This window comes from Lithobates pipiens, unplaced genomic scaffold, assembly GCF_037356315.1.
Source record: "Lithobates pipiens isolate NorthernLeopardFrog02 unplaced genomic scaffold, aLitPip1_a1.2 Scaffold_13, whole genome shotgun sequence".
Classification (NCBI taxonomy): Eukaryota; Metazoa; Chordata; class Amphibia; order Anura; family Ranidae; genus Lithobates; species Lithobates pipiens.
Window position 1 is genome coordinate 186,879,107 of NW_027507718.1, and position 24,960 is coordinate 186,904,066.

Here is a 24,960-nt window from a genome sequence, read left to right on the forward strand (position 1 = left end):
GGTGCAGCGAAATCCTGTTAGACGTCTAAAAGAAATTTGCCAATTACTCACTTAAAGGTAGCCTGCAAATAATCCATGGTCTATTAGTAAGAGTCCTGTACTGTACAATTAAGAAATACGAATTTACTTTTTTTATCATAATTTCTATTTTAGTGCTTAGATTCGATTAGATTAGATAGTGGGAAGGCGACAATCTCTCTACTGGACAGGAATTTGAACCATACAGGTGTCGAATATCATTTTAGCCAATGTATTTCATATTATTCATATTGATTTGCATATGTTTTATTGATATGATTATTTGGTAGTGGTCTTATCAATACTATTATTAAATAGTAAAACAATAGTTATTAATCTTAAAGCATGTATAAATAAAGAGAAAGTTTTAAATGCTGAACTTTAGATGACCTAGCTGCTTCTTTCTCATACTTTTTATAAGATAGTTTACTGGATGAAAGTTCATTAGAATAGATTCAAGTATATAGAATTGTCTCTAGTCATTGAAATGCATATAAATCAGATAAGAAAACAGGTGTTTAAAATTAAGTGGAATACGGGAAAGTTATGCACAATACATTAATTAAGCTTGACAAGGTCAAAGGTCTGCTTGAGCCCTCATTAAAACTGTTAAAATACATTGAATAAGGAAATGAGTGTGTGCATATATTAATAATTAGACAAGATTAAGTAATTGGCTGTGTGTGTGCGTTACTAACACATGGGATTCTCTCAAAGTTGTAAATCTAATTCTTGAAGCTAGTTAACGCTTCTCAAGATGAGGAGAGTTTAATAACAACGCTGAGGGCCAGACTGTCTATACACAGGCGTTTTTAATTGGACAAAACCAATATCACTTTAACCACTTAAGCCCTGGACCAATTTGCAGCCAAAGGACCAGGCCCCTTTTTGCGATTCGGCACTACGTCGCTTTAACTGACAATTGCGCGGTCGTGCAACGTGGCTCCCAAACAAAATTGGCGTCCTTTTTTTCCCACAAATAGAGCTCTTTTGGTGGTATTTGATCACCTCTGCGGTTTTTATTTTTTGCGCTATAAACAAAAATAAAGCGACAATTTTGGGAAAAAAAATGCAATTCTTTACTTTTTGCTATAATAAATATCCCTAAAAAAATATATAAAAAAACATTTTCCTCAGTTTAGGCCGATACGTATTCTTATGATTTTTTTTTTTAACCAAAAAATATGTAGAATTAGCAATTGGTTTGTGCAAAAGTTATAGCGTTTACAAAATAGGGGATAGTTTTATAGCATTTTTAGAATTTTTTTTTTTTTTTTACTAGTAATGGTGGCGATAAGCTATTTTTATTGTGACTGTGACATTATGGCAGACACATCGGACATTTTTGACACATTTTTGGGAACATTGTCATTTATACAGCAATCAGTGCTATTTAAATGCACCGATTCCTGTGTAAATGACACTGGCAGTGAAGGAGTTAAACACTAGGGGGCGAGGAGGGGTTATGTATGACGTTAAGTGTTTTTTTTATTGTAGGGGGCGTGGTCTGGCATGTGACGTCACTGATCGTCCTTCCCTATAAAAGGGAACAGACGATTGGCGACAGCCACACTAGGAAGCACGGGGAGAGGTTTGTTTACACAGACCTCTCCTTGTTCTTCAGCTCTGTGACCCAATCGCGGGCCACCAGCTGCGATCGGGTCCGCTGGTCCCACGGCCACAGAGCTCAGGACCGGTTCGGGAGCGCACCGCCGGCGGCACGCTTCCGACCCACGGCTGGGCACTTAAAAAATCCTGTACAGGCAAGTGATTGTGCCCAGCCGTGCCATTCTGCCGACTTATATCGGCGTGAGGTGGTCCTTAAGCAATTAATGAACATATAGGAATTTTAGGAATTATTAAGTCTGTCTGGTTGTAGAACAGATGTCGAATTTATGGTTAGTTACATTGCCATAGATCTTAGCGACCAATCATATGTAGGAGAGATGATGATAAGGCTTGTAAAATGGTATATAAATGCAAGCTCTACAATTGTTAGACAAGTCAGATAGGCATCTATCAGGCTGACTGTCTATGCAGCCCTATTGCAAGGGTGGCAGACGGTCAGGACCAGAAGGCAAATGTCAGTAATTAGTCTCCTCGTACGAGTCAAATAGAGAAAACTACTTAACTTGTTGCAGAGTGTTGTCTCAGGTGAATTTCCTTCACAAACTTGGTCGAGCAGGAACCCAATACTCTGAGGGGACCAGACCACCGGTCGATATACTGGTCCCGATCAGGTGACGGGTTCCCAATAATTGGCAGAAAAGACCCATTCTGGTTCAAGGCGAGAACAAGTCACAATTGTTTCAATTTGGTTAAAGGATACAAATACCTATATCTAATATGCTTGCATTGTAAGAAACTGTATAAAAGACATGTACCTTGTAATACTTTGAACATAAACCTGTATGTTATCAGCTGTTAATAAACCTGCATGTTATCAGCTGTTAATAAACCTGCATGTTATCAGCTGTTAATAAACCTGCATTGCTGAAGCTCTGCCTGGTTCAATGCTTTATTATTCTACTTTACAGGACTGGGACTGGAACTCGGGGAGCAACTGCTGTCACATACCAGGATTAAGGACCTTCATAGCAGGCTCAACAGGCATTATTTTAACCAAAAGCAGTGTTTTTAAAAAAAGACTAAAATTATGTGCATTATGTGTGTGTTTTTTTTTTTTTTTTTTAATAGGTTTACATCTAATTGAATGCAGAATATCAGGTTATGCAAAACCGTTGTACAATCTTTTTTCTTTCAACTACATAATAGCAGCATTCCAAAAGCCTTAGCGGCCAATGATGCATAAAGGTTTACCAATTAATTTTTTTATTGCACCCCTAGTATTTTGGAAAGGTTGGTATGCGACCTGTAATGAATAACCGCCTAAGCAAGTTCTGCCCATAAAAGCACTACCACCAATGAGCATAAAAAAACACTTCAAGCTCATTTTCTTTTTCCTGAAAACAGTAAAATAAAAAAAATAGTGAAGTTTCATAAAATCACCTGTGACTGAAGTCTGCATTTCTGCAGTTAGACGTTGGCTCTTGATTCAGATGACGTCTCATGGCTATTTTAGCAGGCGAGTATCGGGTGTAGTCTGGTTGAGATTGTCCAGCAGTCCTCTCTCCCTTGTGTCGTGATAAATGTGTTGGTGTATTTAAAACAATGTCAGAATGATCCATGTGGGAAGGAGTACTCTCTTTTGAGCACGGCCTATTTCCACCACTGCGGCCTGATTGGTAAAGTTCATAGTGCAACGCATGACCATTTGTGGAGAGCTCTGGGCTTAAACTATTGGGAATGGAGGTCTGAGGAAGATGCACACGTGCATGAGAAGCATCAGTGGAGTAGCGAGCACCAAAACTGCCCTTAGAGCGACTGTTGCTTGATGGAGGATCATCTGGCAAAGTGGAAGACTTCAGCTGAAGTAGCTCATGTTGCCTTTGTAATTTCTCCAACTCAACAATACTAATCTAAAGAACAAAAAACACATTTGTAAAGACACACATTTCAGATAAACACTGTGTGGCTTTAACCCACCAGCAGCTACATAAAGAAACCATAACTTAAGTCTTACCGATTTCTTACCCCACCTCTTCCAAAATTCGCAAGCATGTCAAACTAGTGCTTTCTGACCTAAATACGGCCGCCTTACTACCTTTGTGGCCCTTGGCTACTGAAACACTGTAAAAGGGTAACAGTACGCATGGAAGTAAATGTAAGCCTTCAACAGATAAACGCTGCATTGCTAGCAATATTTTCACCACAGTTGATACAGTAGCTACATTATTCAGCACTGCTTTCACCATGCTCTAGCAATAAGCCTGGTGCATTGGGGAAGGAAAAGTGGGCAAAGTCTACCTCAGATTAGTTATGCTCAGAGCTAGTATAAGGCAGATTATGCCCACTTGTACTCCCCTTGTGAGCAGGTCCTAACATTATAAAAAAACAGGATGAGTAGTACTGCAGGATGCAAATGTCCATTTGCACCACAGTACAAATGGGACATTGTGGGGACAAAGTAGGTATTAAAATGGTTAGCAAGGCAGTGCATGTGTGCTTGCGACTTTCCCCCCAAAAAAACTTTACTCTTTAAAATGAATACAACCACAAACTGGGACAAAGCTCATTATGCCTACTCTTGTTATTTCCACAGTTTGCAAAAGTTTTCTTGCACCATTAATAGGTCTACACATATTCAACTGTCAATAAATGAAGATATATGAAATAAAGAAAAAAAAAAAAAAAAAAAGAAACGAAAAAAAAAAAAAATTCTTTACATAAATATGGTTTTCCAGACACCTTTCTCACCATGATTAGGGCACTCTACCACATGTCACAAGCTGTTATCAAGTGCTTGGGCTTTCATTTACCCATGTTTCCCATCCTTGACAGTCAAGGCTGCCCACACATCAATTGTTTATCCAAGCCATAGAACAGCTCAGCCTTCTAACAGCCCAAAAAACATATCCAGGGCAAAGATGTTGCTGGTTTCCATCACAAGCATTGCTTGTTGACAATTTAATAATTTTCCTGACCAACCCCATCATCTTTTCCCCCCCAATATCCCTCCAAGGGGTTGTAAATCCTCATGGTTTTTCACTTTAATGCATTCAAAGCTGCAAGATTATTCAGATAGAGCAGCCCATTGAGCAGCTGGCTGTGAAGCCGCAAGCAGTCACAGCAGGGTGCCAACAGTTAATATGTCGAGAACATTCACTGAATTGTCCCTAAGCCAACTCCTGTGTTGTCTTGGCCGTGTGCTTAGGTTTGTTATGTTGGAAGGGGAACCATCAACCCAGTCAGAGATTATAAGTGCTGTGGAATAAGTTTTCATTGAGGATAGCTCTGTACTTTACCTTATTCAGCTTTCCCTCAACCCTGACCAGTCTCCCATTGCCTGCTGCTGAAAAACACCCCCCCAGCATGCTGCTGCCACCACCATAGGATTGTATTAGGCAGGGGATGAGTGGTGCCTGGTTTCCTTCAGACATAACATTTATAATTGAGGCCAAACAGTTCACTCTTGGTTTCCTCAGACCAGAGAATATTGTTCCTCACAGTCTGAGTCTCCTTTTTTCTGTGTTTTGCACTAAGGGGAGACTTCCACCTAGCCACTCTGCCATGAAGTCCAGACTGGGGGAGGGCTGCAGTGATGGTTATCCTACTGGAACTTTGTCCCATCTCCACACAGGATCTCTGGAGCTCAGTCAGAGTGACTATCGGGTTCATGGTCTACTTAACTACCCAATTGCTCAGTTTGGCCAAGCGAACAGCTCTTGGAAAAGTCCTAGTTGTGCCAATACCTTTTTTTTTTTTAGCCTTCCTCAGATCTGTACCTTGCAATAATCCCATCTGAGCTCTGCAGGCAGGTCCAAATCATGTCCAAACAATTCAATTTACCACAGGTGGGACTCCAATCAAAGCGTAGAAACATTTCACCAACAATTAAGAGAAATGGGAGGCACCTGAGCTAAATTTCAAGTGATGTTGCAAAAAACGTATTTAACCAGTTGCCGACCGCCGCACGACGATGTACGTCGACAGCATGGCACGGGCAGGCATATGGGCGTACCTGTACGTCCCTGCCTTCCCGCGGGTCGGGGGCCCGATCGGGCCCCCGCCCGGTGCCTGCGGCGGTCGGTTTTCGTCCGGGAGCGATCCGGGACGAGGGGGCGGCCATTCATTCATGGCCACCCCCTCGCGATCGCTCCCGACGAATAGAAATCCCCCGTGACATCACTTCCTCTCCTGTAATGTAAACACAGGAGAGGAAGTGATGTATTCTCTCCTCCGTGTTGGTATTTTTCGTTCCGACACGGAGGAGAGCGGATCGGTGAGTTGCACCAACACTCTACACACACAGTAGAACATGCCAGGCACACTCACACCCCCCCTTTACCCCCCGATCACCCCCCCAATTACCCCTGCCCCCCAGTCACAGTGACACCAATGTCTTTTTTTTTTTTTGTGCATTGGTGTCATTTGTGACTGTAATAACTGTTAGGGCAGTTAGGGTTAGCCCCCTTTAGTTCTAATGTACCCCCCTAACCCCCCCCAATAAAGGTTTAACCCCGTGATCACCCCCCGTCGCCAGTGTCACTAAGGCTGGGTTCACATTGCAGCGGTTTATGAGAACGAATGTGATTCGCACCGCACTGCAGTGCAAATCACATCCGATCTCTGTGCGATTCGAGTTCAGCCATTCGCCGCACCCGCCGCAAATTCGCACGGGACCCTTTTTTTGGCCCGCAGCAGAATCGGATCGCATGGGTGTTCACACCATGCGATCCGAGTTTGCAGATCGCACTGCGATATGCGAACTGATCTGGGGGTGTCAGTAACATTTCACTGACACTCCCAGCAGTTCGCATAGGGCAGTGTGAACTGCCGCCGGGAGGCATGCGATGCGGGAACCCGCCGCGGATTCGTGGCGTTTCCGCATCGCTCCAGTGTGAACCCAGCCTAATAAGCGATCATTTTTCTGATCGCCGTATTAGTGTCACAGGTGACGCTAGTTAGGCAGGTAGGTATTTAGGTTCGCCGCAGCTTTTTATAGCGCCAGGGACCCCCATATACTACCGCATAAAGCCCCCTGATTGCCCCCTAGTTAACCCTTTCACCAGTGATCACCATATAACTGTTACAGGTGACGCTGGTTGGTTAGTTATTTTTTTATAGTTTCAGGGCACCTGCCATTTATTACCTAATAAAGGTTTAACCCCCTGATCACCCGGCGGGTGTCATTTGTGACTAATAACTGTTAGGGCAGTTAGGGTTAGCCCCCTTTAGTTCTAAGGTACCCCCTAACCCCCCCAATAAAGGTTTAACCCCGTGATCACCCCCCGTCGCCAGTGTCACTAAGGCTGGGTTCACATTGCAGCGGTTTATGAGAACGGATGTGATTCGCACCGCACTGCAGTGCAAATCACATCCGATCTCTGTGCGATTCGAGTTCAGCTATACAGATAGTATGGCTGAATTCGTGTCGCACCCGCCGCAAACTCGCACGGGACCCTTTTTTTGGTCCGCAGCAGAATTGGATCGCATGGGTGTTCACACCATGCGATCCAAGTTTGCAGATTGCACTGCGATATGCGAACTGATCTGGGGGTGTCATTAACATTTCACTGACACTCCCAGCAGTTCGCATAGGGCAGTGTGAACTGCCGCCGGGAGGCATGCGATGCGGGAACCCGCCGCGCATTCGTGGCGTTCCCGCATCGCTCCAGTGTGAACCCAGCCTAATAAGCGATCGTTTTTCTGATCGCTGTATTAGTGTCACAGGTGACGCTAGTTAGGCAGGTAGGTATTTAGGTTCGCCGCAGCTTTTTATAGCGCCAGGGACCCCCATATACTACCGCATAAAGCCCCCTGATTGCCCCCTAGTTAACCCTTTCACCAGTGATCACCATATAACTGTTACAGGTGACGCTGGTTGGTTAGTTATTTTTTTATAGTTTCAGGGCACCCGCCATTTATTACCTAGTCTCACTAGTGTACCCCTAAATTTAGGGGTGTCTACTTTTCAAAATGGGGTCATTTGGGGGGGGTTTGTGCCATCTTGGCATTTTATGGCCTTCAAAACTGTAACGCCCTTAGAAAGCCTGAAGGCGGTGCTTGGTTTTCAGGGCCCCGTACGCGGCTAGGCTCCCAAAAAGTCCCACATATGTGGTATCCCCGTACTCAGGAGAAGCAGCAGAATTTATTTTGGGGTGTTATTTCACATATGCCCATGGCATGCGTGAGCAATATATCATTTAGTGACAACTTTGTGAAAAAAAAAAAAAAAGTTTGTAATTTTCCCGCAACTTGTGGCAAAATATAAAATATTCCATGGACTCAACATGCCTCTCAGCAAATAGCTTGGGGTGTCTACTTTCTAAAATGGGGTCATTTGTGGGGGTTTTGTGCCATCTTGGCATTTTATGGCCTTCAAAACTGTAATAGGTAGTGAGAAGTGAACTCAAAAATTTACGCCCTTAGAAAGCCTGAAGGCGGTGCTTGGTTTTCGGGGCCCCGTACGCGGCTAGGCTCCCAAAAAGTACCACATATGTGGTATCCCCGTACTCAGGAGAAGCAGCAGAATTTATTTTGGGGTGTCATTTCACATATGCCCATGGCATGCATGAGCAATATATCATTTAGTGACAACTTTGTGTAAAAAAAAAAAAAATTTTTTTTTTGTCATTATTCAATCGCTTGAGGCAAAAAAATAAAATATTCAATGGGCTCAACATGCCTCTTATCAATTTCCTTAGGGGGTCTACTTTCCAAAATGGGGTCATTTGGGGGGGTTTTGTACTGCCCTGCCAATTTAGCACCTCAAGAAATGAGATAGGCAGTCATAAACTAAAAGCTGCGTAAATTCCAGAAAACGTACCTTAGTTTGTAGATGTGACAACTTTTGCGCAAACCAATAAATATACAATTATTGACTTTTTTTTTTACCAAAGACATGTGGCTGAATACATTTTGGCCTAAATGTATGACTAAAATTGAGTTTATTGGATTTTTCTAATAACAAAAAGTAGAAAATATCATTTTTTTTCAAAATTTTCGGTCTTTTTACGTTTATATCGCAAAAAATAAAAAATCGCAGAGGCAATCAAATACCATCAAAAGAAAGCTCTATTTGTGGGAAGAAAAGGACGCAAATTTTGTTTGGGTACAACATTGCATGACCGCGCAATTACCAGTTAAAGCAGAGGAGTGCCAAAGTGTAAAAAGACCTCTGGTCATTTACCAGCAAAATGGTCCGGTCTGAAAGTGGTTAAACTGTAGTATCAGGCTGCAACATAACAAAAACAGAAAAAAGTGAACTGAATACTTTGTGAACGCACTGTATCTTGTGCTTGATAAATCAGTTGCACAAATATCATGCAACATAAAAAATATTGCAACTTCCAGCATTTCCTTCTACAGGGCCTGTGCTTTTTGAAAATACTATAAAATTGTTTGGGGGTTTATAGTACATTTCTAGAAAACAAATTCAGATTTTACCATGGGCACAATTATAAAATTGTCCTCATGGAAACGTGGTTAAGATTAGCTGTGTATATTAGACAGCAAAACTAGGTCTCCTAAGACCCCTTTCACACTGGGGCGTTTTTCAGGCGCTTTAGCGTTCAAAAAAGCGCCTGTAAAGCGCTTGAAAGAAGCCTCATCTGCAGTCCCAATGTGAAAGCCCAAGTGCTTCAAGAGCCCTTTCACAATGTCAGTGCCAGAAAACCACTAGTAAAGCGCCGCTTAAACTAGCAGCGCTTTACCAGCGTTTTTCGAGCATTATTGGGACGTTATTGGGGCGTTATTGGGGCATTATTGGGGCATTTTTAACCCCTGCTAGTGGCCAAAAAAAGTGTTAAAAGCGCCCACAAAACGCTGCTGCCAATAGCGTTTTTCAGGCACTTCCCATTGATTTCAATGGGAAGGGGCGCTTTAGGAGCGTTGTATTCACCGCTCCAAAAGAGCTGCTTGCAGGACTTTTTTTTGACGCCCTGCCAGCGCAGCGCCTTGGTGTGAAAGCACTCGGGCTTTTACATTGGGATTGCAGTTGCAGCTTTTTTTTTTAACGCTAAAGCACCTGAAAAACGCCCCAGTGTGAAAGGAACCTCGGTATGAAAGCACTCAGGCTTTTACATTGGGATTGTAGTTGCGGCTTCTTTCAGGCGCTTTTTTTAACGCTAAAGCGCATGAAAAACGCCCCAGTGTGAAAGGGGTCTAAAAGGCTGCTAAAATGGCATGGCACAATCATACCTGTAACTCCAAGCAGTGCTTCTGCTTTTCAGAAATCTGGTTTTTCAGTGCCAATTTTTCCTTCATCAAATTTTCCAGGGACAGTGTATTCCAGTCCAGCTTCAATTCTTCACAACGTGCCTTCAACTAAAAAACACAAAGCAACTTTATTCTCAAATGTTCGACATGTTGCAAAATAGTTTTTGTTTTCTTTTAAACTCATCAGGTTATCTTTTTCCTATCATTTTCGTTTGTAATTTTACTTTTTACTCACCAGCTGCAAACTGCGGTTTCTAAGTTCACCATTTTCCTGCTCTAGCTGTCGGCTCTGTTCCTTCAGTTGTAGATTGTGAGCGGAGATCTCCTTTTGGGCTTGAATGAGATCACTGTAAGTAAGAGCCTTGACTCCCAGCTGCAAGAGCAAAAATCAATACAAAGTACGTATGGGTGGGGAGATTCACACATCAATATGCACTATGAGCATTTCTTTGCAACATGGGGGGAAGCTCTAAAATGAGGGGAAGCTCAGCTGGATTTCAACCTCCAATCATGTACAAACAAAAATGTTTTTTTTTTATTTTTCTTGCCTGTGATTAAAGCGGAATTCCATCAAAAAGTGGAATTTCTGCCCGTTTGTCGATTCCCTCCCCTCCTACCCCGATGCCACTTTTTAGGGTGGGGTGGGGTACCTGCTGCGGAGAGAACCCTTGCTGCGGCGCCACCTCCTGGAAGTTCACCCCCCTTCTCCTTCGGGACAGACATTGCGGGCTCCCTGGACAGGCCTAAAAAGTCAGCAGCTGCCGTATTTGTAGCTGTTGACTTTTTTCCTCGAGTGGGCGGACCTCTGCTTTAAGTATTCTTTTCAAAGAAAAAACTTTACCTCATTTACTAACCTCTGAAGAATGCGCACTTGCGGTGCACAGTATATTTTCCTTTACTAAATCAACCCCCTTAGCCTTATTTACATTTCCTTTTAATCAGGGTCATACTCCTAAAACCGTGCAAGTCTAATTTTGTAGCATGTTAAATATATTTCAGATATGGTTGCATTTACACCTCTGTTTTTTCATGCATTTTAGCACACATGAAAAGGGAATACAGAGCATGTGAATAGGGACTGCACTCACTAGGCTCGCTTGAACAGAAATATGTCTGAGCTTAATTGTCCTCCCTCCCTATTCCCCCGCTGGTCTGCAATCACACTGGCCTTTAAGTGTTCCAAGTCAAACTTAAATCATCACCTATGTCAGGGATATGCAATTAGCGGACCTCCAGATGTTGCAAAACTACAAGTTCCATCATGCCTTTGTCTCTGGGTGTCATGCTTGTGGCTGTGAGAGTCTCGCTATGCCTCATGGGAGTTGTAGTTCTGCAACAGCTGGAGGTCCGCTAATTGCATATCACTGACCTGTGTCAACCAGACTACAATAATCCCTGCACTTCTGTGCTCAGCGATCTATGGAGAGAGTTTTAGTCCTCATGCACAGGGACGTTTTTAAAAAAACGGGCTGTAAAGCTAGTACAGACGCCAGGGGAAAAAAAGCAGCGTTCATGCGATTTTTTCTGCTGCGTTTTGCATTGAATTCAACGCACGTTAAGCCGTGCTAGCTTTCAGACACGTTGCTCTGTCTCTATTCAAAAACCAATGGTTCCCTATGGGAGCCCATTGATTTGAATAGAAGTCGTAGCAGAAGTTGGATCAAGAGGATACCACTCGCGGCACGACTTGGGTGCTGAGAATCTTGAAGGGGAACCCCGTGGAAATGTAAAAAAAATAATTTGCATGAGGTTCCCCCCCCAGGACGATACCAGGCCCTTTGGTCTGGTATGGATATTAAGAAGAAACCCCAGACCGGAAAAAAAAAAAAGGGTCACATCACCCGGTGACCATGCCCCATACAAGCCATTACAGAGGAAGAGAGTGTTGTGTCAATATCGGAAGAAAGAAAGAAAGAGAAGAGAGGGAAGAAGGACGGAGGAGAGCGGGCTCCTCCGCTAGTAAAAGAGCTGAAAGATAGCGGAGGAGCCCAGAAGAGCGGGAGAAGACGCCGGAGAGCAGGAGAAGAGGCCGAACAGAGAAGTGCGAAGAAGACCCCCGGAGCCGATTAATAAATATAATTACTTTAAAAACCTGTGTTGTGTTTTTTTTTTACACTTTTTTTTCTCCAGGTGAAAGGGTAGGGGTATGATGCACCCCTTACTCATTCACATAGGGTGGGGGGCAGGGATCTGGGAGCCCCCTTATTAAAGGGGACTCCCGGATTCCAATAAGCCACCCGCCCGCAGACCCCAACAACCAACGGCCAGGGTTGTTAGCAATGTTCTAAGCAAAGTTGCCTTTAAAAAACCTCATTTAACATGCATTCCCTTAAAAAAATTATATAAAAAAAAAATCACAGGAAACCTCTGCCCACTTCATATTGCTTTTAAAAGCAACACATGTAGGACATACCAAAAACTGCACATTCTGACATGCAATAAACTGTTCCTTTTTCCAAAGCAGAGGTTTGACAGCACTCAGTAAAATGACTATTTACAGTATAGTTCTTGCACAAGGTACTGATGTTTGAACGATAGAGCTTCCTGGCAGAAAATTCCTGCTCAAAAAACAGGTCAGTATAGTGAGCGCCTTTACATGCATATGTGCGCATAAAAATTCTTCCAGCTGTTATAATGCCCAACAATTTAGGGCTGTTGCGGCTTATTGTGCAAAAAGCGTTGACCACTAACACAGATTTTGTGCTTCATTTATTTTTTAGTGATCCAAACGCGGTTCTTAGTTACTGATATTTATGTGCCTGTGTGTGCAGGTCCAGTGAAATCAATTGGTCGGATGCAGATGAGGAAAAAAATATGCCCTAGTGACTAAAAAGGTTAGGCATTTTTGGTGCCTGTGTGCAAACCCCCAATACTAATATTTTGAAAATCATGCCCCCTATAAAAAAAAAAAAAAAAAACTGGCTCATTAGTTTACAATACCTCATCCAGCTTCTGCTGAAACAGTTTTTTGATTTCTTCCTTTTGAACTTGGCAATGTGTAAGAAGTTGTTGTGCAGTACCAAGCAGCTGGGAATTTTTCTCCTAAAAGTTTAAAGAAAATCTGTATCAGTATAGAAAAAAAGTCAGCTAAAAAAACCTTATGTCTGAGAATAAAGACAAAGAGGAGGTCCAGTGAAATAACATACTTTTTCCTTATGTAACAGTTGCTGCAGTTCCGCTTTGTAATGGGGAGTCTTCATGTAAGACATAAGTTGCAGATACTGTACCCTAAATGAGTCTGAGACAGAAAAATCAGTGAAGAGCTGCACATAAAGTTAAACGGATAAAAGGTTTCACAAACTCAGGAAAGAGCTCTCCTGTATTTAATACTTACAAGAATATAAACCTGTGGGGGTTTAGAGAGACTACTCCTGGAAAATGTATTTCATAAAAAAGGTACATACTACCTGTGTTCCAAAGAACAGCACCAGCAATAAAAAAAAAAAAGAAAAAAAAAAAAAAAAAAAAAGACGGCATGTTTCCATGACCGGGTGGGGGGGGTTAATGGGAGGGAAAATAAATGCATATAGCAGGAGCAAGCATTAGTCTTATAAGACTCAATACGCATCCAAAACACTTTTTTTTTTTTTTAATAAAATCTGAGTTTTACACTGCTCCATAATAACCAATGAGTATTTTGGAATTGGCACTGATTACACCTGAAAAAGCAACAGCGGCCCTGTTAAAAAGTAGCTGCTTTAAAAACAACTTCTAGCAACTAGCAAAAGAATTTGCCTTTCACAAATGGAACTGCAAAGTACAATAAAATCAAAGAACACATGATATTCTACATTGATAAGATACTGATTCCCAACATTCTGAGGAATCTAATTCTCTCCTTTTTTTATACAAAATCTGTTCTAGCTTTCTCTACATTTGAAACCTGTTGTCGTCCTCAATTTTCTTTTTCCTCAAAAACAAAGGTCTGTGCTTATACACCTATATGTAACAGAAACAAAGCTTCTTATTTAAAGACTGGTCACTGAGAATGGACCAACAAGACATACCAGGACAGGGCAAACTACGAATCAAGATGAAAACTTACTTCATTAAAAAAAGTTAAATTGAATATAAAAATATACATTTAGGAGCCCATGTGTCTTTTTGGCATCCTATCTGACAATTTCTCTCATCTTCAAGCTCCTAAGCTGATCCTCATTCCTTTGTTCTCTCCCTTCTCAGGCCTTTATTGCTCTAGTTTTTTTGCACAACGTTCTTAAAAATGATTTCTCAAACACATCTATCCCTATGCTAAATAAACCATTTTGGAAACATAACTCTAAACCCTCTAGCAAAGCAGACACTCCACCATTTTGCTAATAAAAATAGAGGCACGCATTTTTGTACTGGTTATGTCCCTTCACACTTAAAGCCCAAATGTAGCTTGTCGTACACAAGATAAATGCAGGGTGCTAAAATAAGATAGCCTGTCTTTTTAATTGCGCTCCAGTCTGAAAACGCCAAATACTTTGAGGACGACGACAATAAACCACAGACCACTGCTCTTTAGCAGTCCCGTCACAGACTCTACACATTCTACAGCCACTGTATCCCCTACTAAAACCACATTCTGCATCCCAACACCTCATTCTACATGCCTCTCCCCCCACTGCCCCAAATTCTGCATACCCAGTATCCCCAAATTCTGCACCACCCCACTACTACACAGACAACACCCCTTGCATCCTTCCTGTTCAGCACCCCCATGTTCTGCATAATCTGCATACCTCACTATGCACCACTCTCCAAGAGAAAAATTCCACTAGACAGGGGTATTAAAGAGGAAAGGTAAAAAAAAAAAAAAAATTCGCACAAACCAAAGCTCATGGATAGATTATCCACATATGGGTGGAACCTGTGAATTCACTGCACTAATAGTCGTGCAGAATCTTTGATTACTGCAATGGCTTCATAGGTCCCTGTTTTAGTGACCCGCCATCAAGAAAACTACAGAGCAAACACAGAAACAAGCACAGCCAAGTGAGCTTTGACATACATAGTTTTTATTCTCTCAGTATATGTAAACCTGTGCTGTTCAAAACTGGTCATCAGGACTCCCCAAGAGTGCAATTTTACACAGATAACCAACACCACCAATACTTCTAGGATGTGTTCACTAATAACAAAAAGAGTTGCACTGACGGGGGTTTTAAATTGAAAGGAGAGAGGAAAAAAAGAAGAAGAGGTTCTACTTTAAAGATAGAAATTTTCTCCTAATGGGAAAAAAAAAAAAGCTGCGTTAGACTTACCGGTAGCTCCTTTTCTGAGAGTGTTCCAGGAAAGCCCATGAGACCTAGGGCTCCTCCTACCAGGACAGGAAACATATTAACCCCCGCCAGATAAAAAGGTGGTCCTCTAGGTCCTATGTCCGTATTCTCAAGAACCACAGGACAACCCTGTAAAATATATGTATAATACACATAAGACAAAACCGGGTGGGAATCCAGCTGTCCTGGAAGACTCTCAGAAAAGCAGAAGTCTAACTCAGCTTTTCTCTAAAAGTCTGCCAGGACAGCCCATGAGACGATGAGCCAGAACTTAGCAGTCAAGGGAGGGACAACTGCCCGAAGGACCTTATGACCAAATACCTGCTCCTGAGCAAATAGGAAATCCATGTGATAATGCTTAATGAAGGTCGAAAAACTGGACCATGTGACAGCCCTGCAAATTTGTTCCGGTGAGGGCCCTCTCAGCCCAAGACACAACTCTTGTTGAATGCACAGTGACAAAAGCTGGAGGAACTTCCCTAATTTTGTACGTTTTAGAAATAGTTTGCTTTATCCATCTAGCCAAGGTTGCTTTAGATGCACTTTTCCCTTGTGTGCTCCTGAAAAGAGGACAAACAAGCTGTTGGTTTTTCTAAAGGTCTTGGTGACCTTAAGGTAGATAAGAATCCTTCTCACGTCTAAAAATCAAAAATTGTCTTTGTTCACCCTTTGGCCAAATACAAAAGGTTGGCAGTACAATGTCCTGGGATCTGCGGAATGTACTGGCCACTTTACGCAGAAATCCTGGATCGGTTTTCAAAATAACCCGATCCTCAAAAATTTTGAGGAAAGGTTCCCTTACTGATAGTGCCTGTAACCATCTTAACCTACGAGCTGAGGTAATTGCCACAAGAATAATGTTTTTTTAAAGTTAAGTAACTTAACTGAAATATCCTCTGGTAGAATTCCCTTTTGAGGTCCTAGAGTTTGAAGCACCAGGGACAGGTCCCAGGTTGGACAACTTCTAACCACTACTGGCCTGGAACTAGAAATTGATTTGAAGAATCTAGCTATAGTGGGATTTTCCAAGAGAGAAAACCACTGAAAGCTGCCACCTGTACCTTTAAGGTACTAACTGAAAGACATTTGTTGACACACTCTTGAAACAAAATCTAAAATTGAAGGATCATCACCATTAGTTACCACCAGTGACTGCTTTTTTTGCAATTTACAAGGGTCTTGACAACTTTGTCAGAGAACCCCTGGACGCTTAATATATTTTCTTCAGATACCAGTCTGTCAAGTTTAAGGAAACCACCTGTGGGTGCGACACTGGAACCTGCAATAAGAAGCGTTCTCTTTTTGGAAGACTTGGGAGAGGCTATGAGACCAGAGACTGTAACAGGAAAAACCATGGCCTCTTGGGCAAAAAAGGGGATATTAAGATGAGATGTTTCTTCTAGAAGAAACTTATGAAGGACTTGCGGAATTAGAATGATCGATGGGGAGGCATAACAGAGGCTGAATGGCTGCAGATTCGCCAGAACATCGATACTCAATGATTGATCTGCTGGGTTCATAGAAAAAACGTCTGTCTTGTGATTGTACTGATCTGCAAACAGGTCCGCTTAGGGACATCCCCATCGGTTGGCGAGACCCGTAAAGATTTTGGAATGAAGGGACCAATTGTCTAGACATACCCGGTGGCGGCTGAGATAATCTGCCCAACAGTTTTGTGTTCCCTTTAGATTAACCGCTGTAATTGAGGCTAGATTCCCTTCTGCCCATGATAAAATCTCCTGGGCGGCAGATTGAAGTATTCGACTCCTCCTACCTCCCTGTTTGTTGAGGTAGGCAAAGGTAGCGATATTGTCGGATAGAGTCTGGAGATTGTGACCTCAGACTTCTGTCTGAAATGCATACAGGGCTCTCTGAATCGCTTAAAGCGCTCTGATTCAATGAAGCTCTTGCTTCCCTTAAAGAGGAAGTAAACCCTGATGAGTTTACTCTCTTTCATTCCCTGCAAAGGCAAAGTATAATGGACTACTATGCATCGCATAGTAGTCCATTATGTGTCACTTACCTAACACAGGAGCCAGCGATGTCACCGTTGTCCCCTGTAGTTTGGCGCATCCATCTTCTCGGTGGGGTCTCGCAGCTCAGACGCTGTCATTCGGCGAAGCCGCGATGACGTCACTTCCGCACACCAACTTCGCCATTGACAATGCCGCGCTTGCGGCATGCGCCGTAGACAGCTGTGCCCGCCTTCGGGCAAATATCTCCTAAACCGCATAGGTTTAGGAGATATTTTTGGACCTAATGGTAAGCCTTAATCTAGGCTTACCTGTAGGCCAAAGCGGTTTGTAAGGGTTTACAACCACTTTAAAGGCCAATTCTCCCTGTGCCATTGTGTTTCTGAGGTGGGCTCGCCATCCCCAGGAACTCGCATCCGTTGTGATCCTCTAGGATATAGGGATGGACCATGGTAGACCTTTTGTTAGGTGCTAGTTTGTCCTCCACCACAAGCTTCTTTTTACCCTGGAGGGCAACACAACCCTTGATTCCAGGGAACATGCATCTGTCCCAGTTCCTTAGTAGAAACAGCTGTAATGGGCATTGATGAAATCTTGCCCATGGCACTGCGGGAAAGCAAGGGGTCATCAGACCCACTGCTCTTGAAACCTCTCAGCGAAACGGATTGATTGGTCTGTAATGCTGACATTTTTTCCATAATTTTTGAGAACTTTTCCTGCAGAAAGAAAAAACTTTGGTCTAAGGGGCAAAATTCATATCCCAGATATGTCACTTTCTGGGCCGGAATTAAGGAAGACCTCTCTTTGTTTATTAACCAGCCTAGAGATTGAAGGAAGTCCTGTACAGTCTGGAGATCCGCTATTAACTTTTGGAATGCCTCAGCCACCACCAAGAGGTCGTTCATATAAGGGATAATAGTTATCCCCTTTAACCTTAGCCGAGTCAGTCCCTCCCACAAAACCTTTGTAAAAAATGTGTGGGGCTCATGACAGACCGAAGGGGGGGGGGCTTGAAATTGAAAGTGCCGAATCTGTCCCCATCTTGACCACTCGTCTTAATCTTTGGAACACACACAAAAATCCTTTTCTCTGTAGTTCACCGACTGACACAGCTCCTTAGACCATCGGGTTGTTACACCACCTTCAAGAGAGGACTAGGAAGAACATGTTAACATGTTATAAGAAAAGCAGAACTTTCTAGTTCAGCCCAAAGGGCGGTCCCTTAGATAAACAACTCCCCAGCCTGCCTCCTGCAGCATCAGTACATCAACAAGCAGTAAAAAAAAAAAAAAAAAATAGGGGAAGGTGCTGTGTCAGTCGGTGAACTACAGAGAAAATGATTTTATGGTGAGTACAAAAAATCCTATTTTCTCTTACGTTCACCGACTGACACAGCTCCTTTCTTAGATCAATCGGGACATCCCCAAGCAGTGCCAAACGAGGGGTGGGAAACCGCATAAAAAAACTTCACCCACAATGGCATGTGGGAACCAGTATAAAACTTCACCCACAAAAAAAAAAAAAAAAAAAAAAAAACCAGAGTGTGGGAACAGCAGAGAACTTTTTTTTTTTTCTTCCCCCCCACAAAAAAAGAGTGCTCCTCAATCTGGGAGTCACTACCTCACAAACCCTCTTAAAACTTGCAGTAACAAATACAACAGTGCATTTACTAAAAAGGTACTGTTTTTTTGTTTTTACCAAAAACCCAGAATTTATTTTATTGCAAATGCAAATTACACGGCCGCCTGCAAAACTTTGCAGCCAAAGCACTGACATCTACCTTATAGAATTTTGTAAAGGTTTATACAGACAAGTCGGCGCTTTACACACTTGAGCAACAGACGCTTGATGTCGGAAGGCCCAAAACGTTCCAATTGCCCTGGTGGAGTGGGCCGTGACCGGAAAGGGGGGCACCTGCCCCTTCAAGGCATAGGCCTGTGCCACAATCTGTCTGATCCACCTGGAAATGGTGGTCAAGACCGCCATGCCTTTTTGGACCAGCCATTGAAAAACAAGGAGTCTGACTTCCGAAAGGGAGCCGTAGAAGACAAATACACCCTCAGAGCCCGGACCACGTCCAGGGAATGGAGGGTCACCTCTTTAGGATGTGTCTGTTTAGGACACAGAGATGTTAACAAAATGTCTTCATCGATGTGGAACGACGAAACCACCTTCGGCAGAAAAGAAGGTTGTGAACGCAACACCACTTTATCCTTGTGGATAACCAGATAGGGTTACTTGTAAGACAAAGCCGCCAGTTCCAAAACCTTCCTGGCCGATGTAATGGACACTAGAAAGACCACTTTCTGAGAAAGTCAGAGGGATCTCTCTGATATTTTCAAATAGTGGACGCACCGGAGGAGCGACATGTCGGACCCCTTGAACAAATTTGCACACTAGAGAAACTCCAGGGGGGTCGCTGAAAATAAAAAAAGACAGCCAAAGCTGATATTTGTCCCTTAATGGTGCTTAAAGCCAATTTCTGGTCTACTCCTTGCTGTAGAAACAGCAGGATCCTGGATATAGAAAAGGAGCGCGGACGCCATGCTTTTTCCTCACACGGAGAAGTAGGCCTTCCAGGTACGATGATATATCTTCCGAGAAGAATATTTCTATGGTCTCAACATAATTGGAATCACCAAGTCCAAAAGACCCCGATTCCTCAGCACCTGGCTCTCAATAGCCATGCCATTAAAACCAGCAATGGTAAAGCAGGATGGAGAATCGGACCTTGAGGCAGAAGGTCCTCTCCTAATGGCAGTCACCATGGTGCATCCGCCACCGGGCGCTCTAGGTCTACGTACCAGGGACGCTGGGTCCAATCTGGGGCAATCACAATTACTGGAATCCCCTCCGCCTCCACTCTCCGGAGCCCATTATGCTTTGACCTTGCAGGCAAATAGAGGTTTTACTTCCCCTTTAAGACATAGGCTTGTTCTGGCCAAATTCACTAAGGCAGAGGTCCTAGCTGTCATTCTCATCAATTCTGCGGAAGAAACAGCCAAAAAACCCACTGCATGAAAAAGGAGAGGGCAAGATTTCAGCATCTGCTCTCTATAGGTACCTGCCAACAAGTGTTTGTATTTGTGTCAACCATACTTCTACATTTCTGGCTACACAAGTGGAGGCCAGAACCGGTTTTAAGATTCCCAGGCTCTGAAGAAGGGCATCACCTCTTTTATCCATCGGATTCCTAAGTGTGCCCATATGTTCAAATGCTAGAGCTAAATTTATTAGAAACTTTTGAAAGAGGTGCATCTAACTTAGGATTTTTGTTCCATGGCTGTGTTGTGTCCTCTTCAAATGGGAAAACTTTTTTTTTTTAAGGTTACCGGAAAAGAAAGGTTTTCTCTCTGGATTTTCCCACTCTAGCTTGATGGCCATATGGTCAAGTTTTGACAATTGTACCTTCTCTTCTATATCAAGTGTCATATAGACAGCCCTTTAATAAGTTAACTATATCCTCCAATGAAAACATACCTCAAGCCCATTGCGGATTCTTTATACCTGGGCCCTGTATCTGACCCAGATTCTATTGGAGAAGACTGGGCAGATCTGGCACCAGCCTCAGAGTCTTAACTCTCCGCACTCTGCCGTGGAGCACTAGGACCGGCTGAAATTTTAACTGGAGATGGACCCTCTGAGGGAACCTGAATTTTGTCTATAAAGCCCCATACACACTATCAGTATTTCCTTCAGGTTTATCAAAACCATGTAGTGCAAGGGCCTGCCTGATTGAATACAAATTTAAACTCCTAAGGTTTGACCTCATATTATATGGTTTTGGTAAATCTGAAGGAAAAAACTGATAGTGTGTATGAGGCTTTAGAGTTTTAAAGGAGCTAAACGTGGACGTAAGCTCATCTCTAACAGAAGTCAGCATTTTTCTTTTTACAGGAGAGTACTGGGTCATCCTTAAAGTGATTGTAAACCCTTACAAACCACTTTTACCTTCAGGTAAGCCTAGATTAAGGCTTACCTGTAGGTCCAAGAAATATCTCCCAAACCTATACGGTTTAGGAGATATTTGCCCGAAGACAGGCACCAATGTCTATAACACATGCGCCGTAGACAGCGGCGTGCAGGCGCACTAAGCGTAGCATCCTCGATAACGAAGATGCCGCGCGTCTCGGCTCCCGTGCGCATGCGGCGGAGTGACGACAGCGGCGGAGCTGCGAGACCCACCGAGAAGATGGATGCGGCGGACTACAGGGGACAGCGGTGACTTCGCTGGCTCCTGTGTCAGGTAAGCGACACATAATGGGCTACTATGCGATGCATAGCAGTCCATTATGCTTTGCCTTTGCAGGGAATGAAAGAGGAAGTAAAGTCAGTGGGGTTTACTTCCTCTTTAACTAGGCTGTCTATACAGGTGTGGCAAGCCGCTTTGCTCCATGAGGATCTCAATTTGCTTCTGCAAACTGCACATTTCCTTTTTGGTGGCTGCGCTTGGGCCTTGTCCTGAATCTTGGCCTGTAAGAGAACAAATGACCCCAATAACTTATGCCACATTCCTCCTGCACGGGGTGTTATGGAGTGTAAGGAAAAATGTGCACTCTTCACCTAGCCCCTACCAGTTACAAGGGGGGAGAACACTCGCAGGATGTGCAAATAAAATACACTTCAGGCTTACTCGTGAGGTTCTGGTGTTAGGGCCTGCTTCCGCTGCCTGTGCAGGTGTCGCAGAAGTCGTCCACCCCCCCCCCCCCCCCCGTAGTGGTCCGCAGCCTCTGCTGGGTTTCATAGTTTTAAACACCAGCCTCCCAGCATCCCTGTTCATGCCCCAGAAGTGACCACGCCAGATGCTTCCTGTGGGCCCGCTTGGAACACATAAGTTCCACCCCTTCATGGGCGTGGCTTCCTCTTCCCCTGCACACTCCAGCCATGCTGTTTAACAAGGAAAGGACAGCTGACTTCCGCCATGCGGCTCGTGGACCGGAGCTCCGACATACACCACAGTGTTGGCATTCCCCATGCACTGTGAAACAGGGACAGCAGCCACAATCCTACTCCCCTGGTGGATGTGCTACTCTGGAACAAGGAGGAGGTAAGAAAGCCACCCCAAAAACGCCACAGGAGCCATGCTCATGAGACCTAGGGGAACCAGTTCCAGGAAACATGTTAACCCCCCCCACCCCGGGGAAACCATAATAATGACACGGGCCTGGAGGACCGCCCTTTTATCTGGTGGGGGTTAACACGTTTCCTGTCCTGGTAGGAGGAGCCCTAGATCTCATGGGCTGTCCTGGAAGACGCTAAGGGAAATCTTCTTGACATCTGCTTGAAATACTAAAGCCTGGTACACACTACCAGTTTTTTTCGTTCAACCCAAAAGGGCTGAACGAAAAAAAAAAAAAAATCTGATAGCTCAGGAGGAGCCGATGTACTAACAATCCGATGTTAGTACTGCAAACTCCCCTGTCATGCTATTGTGTTCTGTGGGGGGGGGGGGACACTCCGGTCAGCGCATCTTTTTCCATGCCCCTTTGACAGAAGGGCCAGCTGCCGTATACACAGAGCGGATGTCGGCTGGTAACGCCCAACATTGGACTTGTGTGTACTAGGCTTAAAGAATCCCAACTAACACACCAAGCTTACATAATGCGATTATAAAAAAAAAACTTGTAATTGTAGACCACCATTCGGCTGTGCTTTTATCATTTTCACTAAACTGGATCTGATCAGCAGATTCTGAGAGCAGCATTAAAGAAATGCAGCTCTCAATCTGAGAAACCATGGCAAGTCAAGTTGAGCCAGATTTTTAAAAAAAAGTACAAAAAGAGGATTTTTAAAACAGCTTACCTGTAAAATCCTTTTCTTTGAAGTACATCACCGGACACAGATCCATAGCAATTACTATGTGGGTTATAGTCCACCTTTAGGTGCTGGACACTGGCACAACCTAAACAGGAAGTTAACTCCTATATAACCCCTCCCACTACTGGGAGTATCTCAGTATTGTAGCAAAGCAATACACGTGTATACTAGAAACCTCTTTCTAGAGGGACGGGACCTCTGTGTCCCATGATGTAAAATCCTTATCTTTTGAAGTACATCATGGGACACAGATATAGTAATTACTATGTGGGATGTCCCAGAGCAATGCCAACTGAGGGGAGGGAGATGCAACCAAAATAGGGCACCAAGAGATCAGAGGATTTATACTGCTGTCTGCAGTGCACTGCGCCCAAAGGTGACATCCTCATGTCTTTTTACAACCACCTGATAGAATCTGGTAAATGTATGGACTGAAAACCAAGTTGCGGCCTTGCAGAATTGAACCATGGAGGCTTGGTGATGCACTGCCCACGAAGCACTAACAGCCCTAGAGGACTGCGTTTTGATTTGAGAAGTTAGAACTACCTCTTTAAACCATAATCTTGAACGATTACTTGTCGAATCCTTTTAGAAATAGTAGATTTCGATGCTGCCTGTCCTCTTTTAGGACCTTCAGGCAACACAAACAAAACATCAGTTTTCCGAATCTGAGCAGTCACCTTTGAGTAGGCTGACTGCTCTCACCACATCAAGAGAATGTAGTGATTTTTCTTCCATAGAACTGGGAAAAATGAAGGTAGAACAATATCCTGGTTTAGATAAAAACTTGATATTACCTTTGGTAAAAAGTTAAGATGAGGACGCAATACTACCTTATCCTTGTGAACAATAAAAATATGGCTCTTTACAAGAAAGAGCAGCCAATTCTGATACCCTTCTTGCAGCAGATACGGTTACCAGAAAAAATATATTCCTTGTCAAAAAAGGACCAAGGAAATATGTAATATCGGCCCAAACAATGGCTGTTTTGTAATGACAACAAAACAAAATTCAAGTACCAAGGGGTCAGGGGTTACCTAATGGGAGATCAAGCCATGTTACCCAAAACTAAAGAATGTGAATCAAGTGGTCGTTGAAATACCGATAAGGCCGGGACCTGTCCCTTAGAAAGCACAAAAAGCCAGCCTTATTTCTCACCCCATCTGCAGAAAGTCAAGGATTCTACCTTTGACCTCTTTCCTGAGATGCAACTCCTGGTTTCACACCAGGAGACATACGTTTCCCAGACTCCATAAAATATAATTATGGAGGCCGGCTCCCTTGTATTAACCAAGGAAGAAACTACTGAACCTGACAGCAGATGCTTATTCAGAGTGTGGGTCTCAATAGCCAGACCGTTAAATTTAGAGTTTGTAAAGTAGGATGGAACACTGGACCTTGCGAGAGGTGGTCTGGCCGTGATGGTAGGGAGGGTCCCCTACTGCCAAATTTACGGTCTCTGCATACCAAGATTTTCTAGGCCCCGCAAGAAACGACTTCCCTTCCTGCTTGATCTTGCAAAGAAGTCATGGACGCAGGCAGAATAGGAGGTAATACATAAAATCAGTGAGAACCGATTCCACAGGAATAGCAAAGCATGCTAGCGGATCCTTTGTTCCTGACACAAACTTGTTGATTTCTTTGATGAACCTGGACACAAACAGATGTCTGGGATCCCCCATTTTTGACATATTGACAGGAAGATATTGGGGTGAAGGAACCAGTCTCCTGGGAACAACTGCTGGTGACTCAAGTAGTCCGCCTGCCAATTTTCTATTCCTAGAAATAGGAAAAACCCTCTATAGAGAAAAATCACAGGGAAAATGGCCCGCCGAAATTTCGGGAAAATGGCCGCTGACCATGCTTCCCACAGAGACTCACAGAAAATGGCCGACAAGTAACTGTATACAGTGAATGAACACAGATAATGGCGGCAGACAGCGCTATGGCGGCAGCACATACAGAGCCCACAGACACCAGCAGAGAGATCACAGGCAGCCCAGGGACGCAGACAGCCAGCGCAGCCCCCAGACAAGGATCACAGCCCCCCGGAGGACCCCTCGGGGGGGGGGGGGGAAGAATTATTCTGAGTGAGGGAGGGATGG

The 24,960-nt window shown here is 43.6% G+C and overlaps 1 protein-coding gene across 3 annotated transcripts in view; it reads right to left on the reverse strand.

The window, feature by feature from the left end:
* DOT1L (DOT1 like histone lysine methyltransferase) overlaps nt 1–24,960 on the reverse strand; it is a 228,667-nt gene that overhangs the window by 40,094 nt on the left and 163,613 nt on the right. For all 3 annotated transcript variants that reach the window (XM_077475975.1, XM_077475976.1, XM_077475974.1), the window contains 5 exons: nt 12,945–13,036; nt 12,739–12,840; nt 10,034–10,171; nt 9,781–9,906; nt 3,028–3,497 (listed from right to left, as the gene is read on the reverse strand). In XM_077475975.1, the coding sequence (XP_077332101.1) occupies nt 3,028–3,497; nt 9,781–9,906; nt 10,034–10,171; nt 12,739–12,840; nt 12,945–13,036 (928 nt within the window). The remainder of the gene's footprint in view (nt 1–3,027; nt 3,498–9,780; nt 9,907–10,033; nt 10,172–12,738; nt 12,841–12,944; nt 13,037–24,960) is intronic.